Source organism: Panicum hallii, chromosome 3, assembly GCF_002211085.1.
Source record: "Panicum hallii strain FIL2 chromosome 3, PHallii_v3.1, whole genome shotgun sequence".
NCBI lineage: Eukaryota > Viridiplantae > Streptophyta > Magnoliopsida > Poales > Poaceae > Panicum > Panicum hallii.
Genome location: NC_038044.1, coordinates 6,843,340 through 6,855,668, shown reverse-complemented (window position 1 = coordinate 6,855,668; position 12,329 = coordinate 6,843,340). Strand labels below are relative to the sequence as shown.

General features: G+C 46.4%; 1 protein-coding gene and 1 long non-coding RNA gene across 2 annotated transcripts; one reads left to right on the top strand and one right to left on the bottom strand.

The window, feature by feature from the left end:
- Positions 1 to 4,973: 4,973 nt before the first annotated feature.
- On the bottom strand, positions 4,974 to 6,290 carry LOC112888120. Its single transcript, XR_003227722.1, has 3 exons — positions 6,148 to 6,290; positions 5,680 to 5,774; positions 4,974 to 5,573 (listed from the first exon to the last, which is right to left on the bottom strand). It is a non-coding gene; the product is annotated as an uncharacterized LOC112888120 (long non-coding RNA).
- A 3,664-nt stretch (positions 6,291 to 9,954) lies between these two features.
- Positions 9,955 to 12,305, top strand: LOC112885088. Its single transcript, XM_025950767.1, has 6 exons — positions 9,955 to 10,105; positions 10,172 to 10,368; positions 10,812 to 11,156; positions 11,244 to 11,311; positions 11,409 to 11,676; positions 11,747 to 12,305. Exons 1-5 carry the CDS (start codon positions 9,955 to 9,957, stop codon positions 11,500 to 11,502), a joined length of 855 nt encoding a protein of 284 aa, XP_025806552.1. The 3' UTR covers positions 11,503 to 11,676; positions 11,747 to 12,305.
- The last annotated feature ends 24 nt before the right edge of the window (positions 12,306 to 12,329 follow it).

The window sequence follows — 12,329 nt, the reverse complement described above, 5'->3', positions numbered from 1 at the left end:
TGCAGATGCACGTATGCAACTACTACTAGACAAGTTATACTGAGAGGGACACATCAAGGCGCAAGTGAAGAACAATAATACTCAACATGTGAAAGAATATTGTCGGAGACAAAAAAAAATCAAGACAAGGAGCACATGTACATCAGCAAGGAAATCGACAAGTAACTAGTTCATAGAATGGTCTATATTAGCATGATGACGAATTTGAAACATGTGCATAGTTTTCCTACTCTACTAGAAGGTTTTGTACCTGCGCTTCGTCCAGTTTCAATTTTGCCCGCGTGCGTCCATATATAGAGAGTTTACAAACTTTACATTCATTTCTTGTCCAGCGTCCTCAACTGTATAAAAATTCATATGTACTTGAAGTTTAGACGGTGAACTTACTGCGTTTCTTGAAATCTAATTTAAGACTCCTTTGCATTTTTGAAAAAAATAAATAAATTATAATTTTTGACAAAAGTTTAAGTTCAGACCATCCTTACATATAGTTTCCATTTATGGTAGTTCGAAGAAGTAACATATTTGGTAGCCCTTCTCAAAAAAAGGAAAAATCTGGTAGTCAAATATAGATAGTTCTAGACATTTACATGATCTTCAATATGACCAAGTAAATATGTCTAGCAAATAAATTTATTAAATAAAGTTATATAACACTACGACGAGAGTATTTTTCACGATGAGTATAGTAGCATAAATATATGTTGTCCATTTATACAATTTCCACATATCACTGGTCAAAGGTAAAATAAAAAAGGTTCAATGAGCGCAAAGCCCTACTTAGAGTCAGAAGAAGTAATACAAATAAATTATCCTACAAAAGAGGGGGAAGACAGTTTCAGGAGGAGGAAAAGCTCTTAGATATCGAAAACACGGTCGTGCTGTAAGGTCATCATCTCCCCGAACATGGCGATCGAAGTGGGTTCTTTTTAGTTTTTCAGTTTTCACAATCCACTGAATAGGTTGTTTGTTTGCATTCCGTGTCCAGACCATACAGATGCGTATGTTTATTGTAGGACGAGAAAACCGCTCAACAATGCACTCAGCACGCATGCAAGCTACTCGATCCCTACACTCCTGCAAGAAGTTAGCGCTAAACTGAGATTGAGATACATCATACATGCATGTAGGTCGATCCTTTTCTTTTTGAGCAAGGATAGATGGAGACCCCCCCAAAACGTTACAAGCAAGTTGGGAAAGGCGTCGGCACGCATCATCGCGCGCGTCGATCGACGATCGACCTCTTCTAGAGACGTCCGTGTCCCGGCACGCGTCGGTTTGCGTCCCGAACTTGCCTTGCGGTATATAGTTTGTTATTGTTTGTTGCTGCAGACATGGCGACGCTACTATGCCTATAGCGCCTGTAGCTAATATAAGCTAGCTATAGTAGCCAGTAGGTTCGTCCAATGGTTTCCATGGCACCCACAGAGCTAGTGAGAACGACGTACGGTCGATGAAGAAGTCTCCGTCAATGGCGATCGGAAAAGGGGGTCGGTGAACCGGAGAGATCCCACCACCACCAGTTGCTGATGCTCCACCGTACATGTACACACTCGTGTGGTACATGCCTGCTTGCTGGACCGGTACGCACAGTGGCAGATCGTGTACAAGTACAACCATGATCGATCGACGGCTGGTTGGAGACGGAACAACGAAACGTGTGCTGACTTTTTGTACCTTATCCTCTTGGCAAATTAAGAACTGATCGATAGATCGTGCAGTGGACAAGGCATGCGAGGTTGGCACCACACCTGGAAATTCAAAAAGAAAAGATTGGCACACTTTGGCACGTATGTGTATGAAACGCAAGCCCTAGACGTATACTGCTGTGAGGACACTGTGCATGCCTTTTGTTAATAAAATTTAAAGAAATACTCCCAGTAATTAAACACGTACAGGAGCTCATCCTCTAGTTTAGGACACGGTCTTCGTGGGGCTTGCTTGCATGCATATGCAGATGCATATATACACACACACACACATATATATGTGTGTGTGTGCGCGCGTGCTTGTTCATCGGCCGGGGGGCATCCAAAACCAACTAGGATTCAAGAACTTGTGCGCTATACACACCTAGCTAGATTCTTTAGAGCTTGAAAAGCATTTTGACCGGCCGGATATTAGCTAAGGACAACAACTTTAGTACTCGCTTCTGAATAAGGCAAATACAAGTAGTAGTGTCATAGAGTTCTTCGTGAAACTATTTTAATAATTAATACGGAAAAGCTACATTATCTTTTTTCCCTTACCGCCATGTTAAACGTATACGTATGGATGGGTGGAGTGTCATATACAACTAGTACATCGATCGCAAAAGCGCCTATAGTCCAGTGATTATAAAAATCTTAGTAGCACTTCAGGTTTTGGGTTTGACTCCCCGCGGGAGCAAATCTTTTTTGGTTTTAACGTGCTTTCAGTGGTAGGTGACGTTCACATCGATAACGAGATGTCTGTGGTGATTTTATCAATCTTGAGGATTTGCTGGCTCAGTATTTGAAGGATAAACATGGGGTTTGCGTTCATACATTCATAGAAGTGAGTGTGTTTGCATTGTGAGTGTCTGAGTTCTACTATCTAATTATAAAAATCAACTACTAACTTGGCTATCCATCGAGAAAGAATGTTTACCTCGGCTTTAATTTCCTCGCATTGTAAACGTGGGGTCGGCGCCGCAACCCAGCAGGCCAGCATGTGACGTGGCGGGCAGGCTGGGCGTGCCAGCTGGGCGGTCAAAGGGAGCCGGTCGAGCCTGGTCTCCGGTCATCGCGTCAACGTGGCCAGCGGGCCGGCGGTCAGCAGGGTGACGTCCGCGACCGGATAAGGCAGGCCAGGCCCACTCGTGCGGCTCCCGCGTTTTTTTCTATTCGACCAGGCGCGAACAGGCGGCGGGGGGCGCCAATCGGTCGCGCGGGACCGCCGCCGAGAGATCCTGGCCGTCCGATTTACCTGTCGCTGTCACTCGGACAGTCACTGTAGCGGAAGCGCTTGGCATCAGCCGTGACATGCCGTTCCACTATCTATAGTGGAGCAACTCCTCCTCGCCTCTCCGTGTGGAGACATGCACATCATTGGTCTGCACTTGCGTGACATACATGTAACAACCATCTTATAATCATCATCATCTCTAGAGAGAGGGAAAAGGATATTTCTTTTGTTTTTTTGATGCCTCATCCTTACACGTAGAACAGTAGACCTCTAATAGAAGGCCCATATAGCTCGAATGGAAGGCCGAAGTGTTGAGTTGTGGCCCAGATCCTCCACCGATCGAGGAGGAACGAGGTGACGCGACGGCCTGTTGTATCTATTCGGCTGCACATTTTTACCACGTGCTGATGAGTACGAAGTCCGGGACAAACAAGCCGATGCATGAGTACGTTACGTCGTCACGTGAGAGCAAGTAATAAAAGCTAACGCTTTAGCTTTACACGGATGGAGTACACGAGTGTACATGCTAAAAGTCTGCCACATGGCACATGCATCCACCCACGGCTAGCTGGCTGGCTCACAGGCTCATCAGGATTCTGGATTCAGGAGGAGTCGCTACGCTCCAAGGTCCCGGGCAACACACACATGCGCGTGAATGACTGGACTGGACAAACGAGTAGCGGCACTGTACCCACCCGGCCGCGAACAATTTCTGCAAAAAAAAAAAGTTACAGGTAATGAAGTGATCGATGAGATGCATGGCCCCCTAGTACAAGTGTGTACTACGTAGTGATCGACTAGTGGTCGGTTGTCGAGACCACGTGCAGCGCACGTACATTTCGACGGCGACACATGACATGAACAGATAAGGCCGTACGTATAGATCGATCGAGGCGTAGCCAGCAATATTAGTGTACTCGTGATCGATCGACCTGGAAAAGAAAAGGACTGGCATGGGAGCGTATGCTTGCGCGGGAGTTGCATGCATGCAGCAAGTAACTCTCAGCAGCCACCAGGCAGTGCATGCGAGCGCGCAGGGAATCTATCCAATCAGCGATCAGTGTAGTATCGTACACTGCACAGAGATCGACAGCGGCTGCGCGAATCCGTGGATGAGCTGAGCTAGCCGGTGAACAAATGAGAGTCCATCGGCAACCATCCATGCGCATGCTGCAATGCGCATCCTACTGGAGCTGCATGCTATCAAGCACGTACGAATGAACTGAGCTGAGCTTTGCAGGCCCGCCGGGGAGACCAGACCATGACCGGGCCGCCCTCAGCGAGCTAGCTGTACTGTGGGCTACGCCAACCATGCTGATCTGCAGCAAAGCTACCAAATAATTGGGCGTGTTGTGTTTCTGTCCCAGGCACAAAAAGGCGACCAATCTATCTACCGCAGGCAGTGATCCTGCTCGCTGCACGAGATCGATGGATCCAGCGAGAGAGAGGCCGCCGGTCCGACCACCGTACCGTCCCCCAACAAGTGGCCGGATCGGATGCCTGCCCTGAAAAAGCTACACAAAAGACGGCAGGCATGCGTGCATAACCTGCGGCAGCTAGCGTGCACGCCTCTGCTGCATGCTCCACTATGTAGTCAGTCAGCCTCTCATGCTCTCATGCATTATGCACGTCGCATGGGCCGCAGCAAACACTTGCATGCGCTCATGTCATCGCCCCGGCAGGAAGCACGAGCTGGTCCGATCCGAGACAGATAGATCGATGCGGCTAGAATTGCAAAGATCGATCACACAAAAGTCTTATCTTCTACCCCTTTCCTTTGCCCAGGTTGCAAGGCAGTGATGACCATCTGTGCCGAGCAAGTGAATCCATGCATCGAAAAATAACAAGCATCATCATATATATTGCAAAATACTTTAATATATTGTAGCTTGATATGCATGTCGTCGTAGCTAGCTACAGCGCATTCAATTCCGGTGCAGGCCAAAGACTTGAAGTGGCATGCATTGTTTGGTTTCATTTCATCACCCGGCTGCTTGTTGTTGAATCAGTTCGTTGTCGTGTGGTTTATTGCAAAAAATAATTTAATCGGCATCTCTCATGCCTCTTTTCAAACCGGGCAGTACAAACGTGCGGGTATTGCCTCCACGAAAGAAAGAAACCGGATTATTACTCTTACAAATAAACTAGAAATCTATTAATACAACACTCTATACAAACAAACATGGTTACATGCATGGGATGAGATAGCTCAGGAGGGATAGAAGGGAGCGGGAAATAGGATGTTGCGGGAGCCTCATGAACACGATGATGGTGAGACTGATTCCGGGGATAGCAGGGAAGAAACAAGCAAGAGGTGCGAGGAGGAGCCAGCCGCAGAGGCAGGGCCTTACAAGGTCAAGAAGAGGCCTTACAAGGTCAAGAATATTAGTTCTAGTACGAGAAACCAGAAGAAACGAACGTACGAATCAACCGAGGCTGTAGAGGAGAGGTTTTGTGGAATGGAAAGCTCAATCGGGATAGTACCGGTTCATAGGCTATGCAGGAGCGGCCACGCTAGCTTGTCCTTGCAATCGGGGTTGACGGGAAGATTTGGTGGTGGTTTTGTCGGTGTGGACGAAGTCAAACACCGTCCTTGTGTACTGATCATGGGATGAAACTACCCTGGACATTTGTTCGTTCTTGTTATCCTGGAAAGATATCTATGCAAAAAAGCAACAGGAGATATCATTACAAGGACTTCATATATTTGCTCTGTCCATTCTCAAACGAACAAGCAGATAGTAATACACTTACACTACTGATGTTGTTATTAGTGTGAGATGTAGGGTTTTCATCATCGACAGGATCATCGCTCGCCATATTGCTGGCCAAATCTTGGAAGCAGAGATCTACGGAAAGGCAGGGAAATAAAAACGTGACCTTGGTCATATATCAAACTAACGATCATCTCAGTATACCAGTGTTCAAAAGATGTATATGTTAGGGTTGAGGAATCAACAAAGAAAAAGCATGCAGTGCAAGATCTAGAAGACATAGAGGGCTTGAAATTTAACCTGTATACATGAGGACACATATATAAAAACTAGAATATCTCGCAAGCTTCTCTTATTAGGAAACTTGGAACTAATTCGGAGAAACATGGAGAGGAAATATGAGAACAGATTGGGAGACTATTGGTTACTTCAGTGCAATTAAGCTGAAGCTGCATGACACCAAAGGAAAAAAGTCTATTTTGAGAGGGACAAGAGAAATGGAGCTCACCTTCGTTCTCTTGATCTGATGAAAGGATTAAAGTTATTCAGATTCAAGAGAGATCTTGGTAAGCTATATATAGGTAGCGAGTGAGCAGTTTATCTAGCAGCGGCGCAGGAGGAGCTGAAGAGGCTCGATCCACAGATCCCTCGCCCTCCCTGCTAAAGTTTGCTCCTCACTCACTTGGATGCACAATTATTTATACTCCAAACAGGGAGTAGTGGCAAATCTGATGGGCTGATATGGAGGGCCTCCTTGAACTAGGAGCAGCGGACAAGTGGCTCCCAAGTCCCAAGCCTTTTAGCCTGGCCCTCAGACCAGGAGGGGAATCTCTGTCCTTTTCTCACCCCTCTTCTTTTGTCTTGATATCCAGCTAACACAGTTCACTTATTATGCACTTTTTTCTTTAATTGTAAATCACCAAACTCAGGCATATGATTACATAGAGATTTTCTGATCGATCTCAAGCTAACACGGTTCACTTATGCATTTCTCTTTAATTGTAATCACCATCATCTTCACATATATGGTTATAGAAATTTGCTTGTGATGAAGAGTAAAAAAAAAAGACATCTAGTCTTGTGAAGATGATCGGGATGGAAAAGCGACCAAGTTGTATCATGGAATCCCCCAAGGCACACATACATTCCTCCCAAAATGTGCTTTGCACCAATTACTTATGAAGATCACTCACTGACCTCTAAACAATGGTATCTGCATTACAGTTCCCTCTTCATCTGCGTCGTTGTCGGAGTTAACCAGTGCTCGTCGTCAGCTCACGAACTCCGATGTGCATGCATGAGAGAGCTGAAACCTGGAGACTGGAGTACTACTAGTATACTGTATTGCTCGAACTCGCAGTGCTCCAAACTCCCAAGCCATCTGATGGCGTGCACGTGGAGGAGCACGCAATTTGAAGCGCGCTATAATAGTAGAGAAGAAGCAGCAGCTAGCGTCGTCGTCGTCTTCGTGCTGAGTCCCCATGCATGCAGGAGGGAGGAGGTAGAGATAAGAGATGGTTAATGGTGTGACCCCATCTCTCTCTTCTCATTGAGAATGGGGGAGCATGTGGTCTCCAAGACACCCTGGATTCAGGAGAGGGATCAGACATGTCCCAGCTATGCATGTCTAACTTGCTCAATTTTCAGTATTGCACTGACTGCTTGGGTCTTCTGATAATGGAGGGGATGGGAAGCTGGTTTCTGAAAACAGACACCAATAAATATACATAAGGCTCGAGATGAGATCAGAGACATACTTCTTGGCATTAATCCCAAGCAGAGGGCATATATGATTACCAAATCAAAGCAGCAAAAATTCAGACAGGTGTATATGTGCGTGCTATATCTGCTCTCTCAGTTGCCTCGATCAGCCCCTGTCTGCTACTCTGCTGCAGCACGACAGCATGCATATGCAGGTATAGCAAGCAGACTAGCTACACAGCCCATGCGTTTTTGTTCTGAACATGCATATCTGCACCTGGCCACAGCACACTGATGTGCTATGCTGTGTTGCTGTGTGCCATGTGATCGACCCATGGTGGTGAAATTCAAAGCCCCATTGATGCAGATTATGACATTTGATGGCCACTGGGACCGTTAGTTGATGGCTGCTAGGGTCGCTTGTCAAGTCAGTGGTGGGGGTTTTCTCCTTTGTCTGTTCCTTTCGTTTTGAGGCCCAAACGCGATCAGTCTGCTTCTCTTTATTATTGGGCTAGTTTACAACTGTTTTGGCCCTCTTTTCAGACAATCAGTCCATTGACCATCACCTTGTACATCATCTCAGGATAATTGCTCTATTAGACTGATGATACTTGCAGGTTTGTAGCACAATCAAGCGTATTGTACCTGCACTTTTATCTTATCAGTGAATTTTGGTGGGAGGATAAATGCAAAAACCTGGGGTAGATTGAAATTGTAGGAATCAGTCAAATTGGTATCAATAGATTGGTATTTTGATCTGAAAGTCACGCTTGGCCAACGATTAGTCAAGTTGTAATGTTGTATGAATATACATCGGTATTCCAAGGTGATTCCAATACAATGCTCATTTCATTACTTTTGATGATCTTTCCTTTTTCCTATCAAAATACGCCCTACGGTTAAAGACCTTGGAGAGGAGTCTGGCAATGCCATGTTTTGAGCAGATGCCAACTAATTGGGATCTTTCGTAACCAAATTTGGCAATTTTTTTTCCTAAAATTTCGTTCGTTCGGCCGAACAAACTTTTGAAAGTTCGACCGAGACAGTGCTGGATAAAGAACCCAACGGTGATCTGCCGTCCACGTGGCAGATCCAACGGCGGATAGAACCCTGTCACGTGCTCTTCGGTCCCGTGCAGTCCACCCCAGTCCCCCCCCCCCCCGCCCCCCCACAATCTCCGCCGCACCCCCACCTCCGCGGCGCCAATGCGACCGCTACGAACGCCACGCCGCCGCACCGCGGTGCCGCCGCGGTTCAACCCGGGGACCCCGTGGAGGTGGTCCCCGACGAGCCCGGCCTGCGCGGGGCCCACTACGCAGCCGTCGTCGTGGCGCGCAGCACCAAGCCCCGCGGCTACACCGTCGAGTACGACGCCCTCGTCGAGTCTGAGGGCTCGGACCGCCCGCTCCGGGAGGTCGTGCCGGCGCGGATCCTCCGCCCGCGCCCGCCACCGCGTTGGACTCCCGCCCCGGGGCTGGCGCCCGTGGAGCACGACGCGCTCTTTGACGACGCCTGGTGGCTCGGGGTCGATCTCGGCGGCGCGGACGGGGACGGGAAGGTCAGGGTGTGCTTCCCGGAGTCGCGGGAGGTCATGGAGTTCAACGCCGCCGACGTCCGACCCCACCTCGAGTGGGTCAACGGCTCCTTTTGAAGCGCTCCGCCGAAGGCATGGTAGTAAGGGTTTCCATCTTTCCACGAGCCACTAATCCGTGAAAAATTCAGTCCTTTTCCGTCATCCCAGGTGATTTCATTATTAGGATTAGAAATGGCGATCCCATATATTGTCGTTTGGAGACTTAAGAGAGTGAGAACAATGTCGATCCTTGGACACTGGAACGGGTAGGGATGAGTGCTATACTGCTATGGCCTATGCGATACCATTGGTACCTTATTATTGTATCTGATGGATTTTTATCTATATTAGCTTGAGTAATTCAGCAGTTAGAGAAGGGTTCTGGATGTTGCAGGACACACAACTTGCGAGTTAGTGTGCTTGTGGTCCCTGGCCTGAAGATTGCAAGTCATCAGATTTTTTTTATTAAATTGAGTTACCATTCACCAAAATAAGCTACTTGGATGCGTTGAATGTGTTTGATTGAAGATGGACCGTGCTGGGATGAAATTATACTAGTCGATCTGAACCAGGAAAGCATTTGAGTTATCTGTACTTGTTTTTTCCTTTTCTACTTTTGAGCCTCATGAAGCCAGAATGCTCGAAACTATTGAAAGAAGTTGTGAGCTCTCAATTACTAATGATGTTACAAACGCTTTCTGTTGGAAATTTAAATCTTTGAAGGAGTCTATTTCAGCTAGATGTTAGATATGTTAGAGATATATATGTTGTTGCACTTCCTAGGATGGTTTCATTGCCTGACGCTGTTGCTAAGAAGTTAGATCATTTGTGATATTTCCTCAAAAAAAGATCATTTGTGATAATTCAATTTCCTTTCTTGATTGCTAACAGAAATTTGTAGGAGTCAGCATCTGCATTTTACCCTCATCCTGGTAGATTAGCTCGTGTTATAACTTTTTTTTTTTTAACCTGTATAAAGTTTCTCCCCCTCCTTTGAGCTGTTCATTGAGTGCTAAAACACTACACTTTGCCTGCTAGGCGATGACCGAGGCAGTGCCGTACACGGAAGGAATGAAAATCGAAGTTTCTAAGTTGGAAGATAATTCTGTTGTTGCTTGGTTGCCTGCAGTTGTTGCGAAGACTTTCTGGAAGAACAACCTCTTAGTGGAGTACACTGTTTCGAATAGTGATGGTACTGCTTTGCCTGAGGAGATTGTTGATGTGAAGCATGTCAGGCGTTGCCCACCACAAGCATAAGCTATTAGTTTCCGCATCAATGATGAGGTTGAAGCATTCCAAGGTGGTGGCTGGTGGCTAGGAGTGACAACCGATGTTCATCCAGAATTAAAATACACATTTAAGTCAGAACATTTAGGGGTGGAAGTTCAGTTGAGCGAGAAATTACTGAGGCCTCGATATGACTGGGTTTATGGTCCATGGAAACAAGAATCAGAGGTCTGCACAAATTTCCGTAGAATCTATATTTCTTTCAAATATTTGTTAAACTCGAATTTGGTGCCCTTAGTGTTTACTGTATGTTTCCTGTACGTTCTGAAACTGCAAGATAGGTTACAAGCTCATAATGCTGATGATGTGCTATTGTGTTTTATTCCTTATAATTTGGTAATGTACCTAACCAAATTATTTTTTTGTGCTTGTTTTTTAGAATGTATCAAAAGAAAAATTTATACAATGCTTGTTCTATTCTTTTATTGTGTTTTAAGTGTCGATCAAAGTTACGGTAGAACGTTCCTCTTAGGTTGGGTAATCTAGAAAGTATCTGCTTTTCTGCATGTTCTGAAACTACTAGATTAGTTACAAGCACATGCACAGCTGCGTGTTATTCCTTTTTAACTGCTAATGTTTCTTGTTTTATGCCCTTTGGTTGTCCTTTTCAGAATGTCAGCAGCAATGATGAAGATTTTGGTGGAGCTTGGTTTGAGGCTGCATGCGGTAAGGATACTGCTGCTCCTAGCGGGAAAAAACAACTAGAGAATCCCTTGTTTTCTTATAAGAGCAATACTCCAAAATCCCGTCCTCCTCCCCGAGCTGCTTCAATAAAGAAGAGGAAAACTCGACTTGATGGACCACCGGACCTTGCACCAAGCCTGACGAAGAAACACAAGTCTCCCAAACTCAGACCATCTGAAGAAAACAAGCTCCATGAGTTGTCTTCCAAGGAGATATATCCGGACCTCCATGAAAAAAACCCGCTCAGAGATGCCCCTCGTCCAGACGACCAGGTACCACTGATGATAGTGTTCAGCCATTTATTTGAGAATTTTGCTCGTGTTACATCATTGAAACCTGTTCGACGGAATTCTGGCCAGGCGGAACCTGCTCCACAACCTGAGCCCACTCCTGCACCTGCGCAAAGGAGGAAAACCATTCTGAAGCTGTCTCTTCCAATGATTCACTGAGTTATATGGACTTGATGCATTTTGCAGAGTTCTCTTTTTGGAGAACTTCGCTCATGATGCTACTTTTGCTTTCAGGCCTGCAGCTGTTCGAGACGCCACCGTCTCACCCCATACTCGGGAATCCGATGCTCAAAGAATGGGGCAGTACAGAATACTGTTCCTGAGGTAGGGACGTGCACCAAGTCCCCAGCCAAATCCTTGCCCACTCCCTTGGATGACATAATCAAAGAGCTGAAAGACTTCCGAGAGCAATGGCTTCAAGCCCAGTCTCAACTAGATCATTCAGCGACTAAGGCCATGGAAATGGAGGGACAGGTGGCCAAACTCTGAGCAGCCCATGAAGGTTTGGTGCTTTAATTCTTCTGATCACGAGCGTCTGGTTCATTCTCTAACACCCTTGTTTTGGCTTATAGCTGATGCACAGCACCTTCGGGAAGTGATGGACAAGCAGGCAAGCCTTGAACAAAGACTCGAGCTGAAGGACAAGGAGATTGAAGACCTGAAAAAGAAGCTCGTTGGTTTGGATGAGCAGAAGTCCTGCGTTTAAGCCGAGCTGCCCCAGGGTGCTGTGATGGCTGTTTCCCATGCTCATGGAGTGCTGAATAATCATGTTCCTGATCTAGATATCGGGATCTTAAGCAAGGGGTATGCGTGCACGCCTGCGGAGGCCCAAGCTCTGGCCGATCAAGTTCGTCCAATAGTCGAACCCTTCGTCGAGCGTCTTGGGCTGTCGGTGAGTAGTGCATCTGAAGATGCAGTACGAGTTTGCACGTGTAATGGTACAATGATTAAGTTAGTGATGTGCATCTGCAAAATGCAGAACTGGCTTGGCCGTTTTGCCCCCTCAATTGCTGCGTGTGAGTGTTTGTTGAGCAGGTCTGGTCTGTACCTGGTTGATCGCTAAAGAGTTTGCTTTCGGGGTTCAGTTGGCACTCCACATGCTTGTGCTATGAATGGAAAAACGTTGTGAAACTATTGCTGTAGGACCGAAACGGG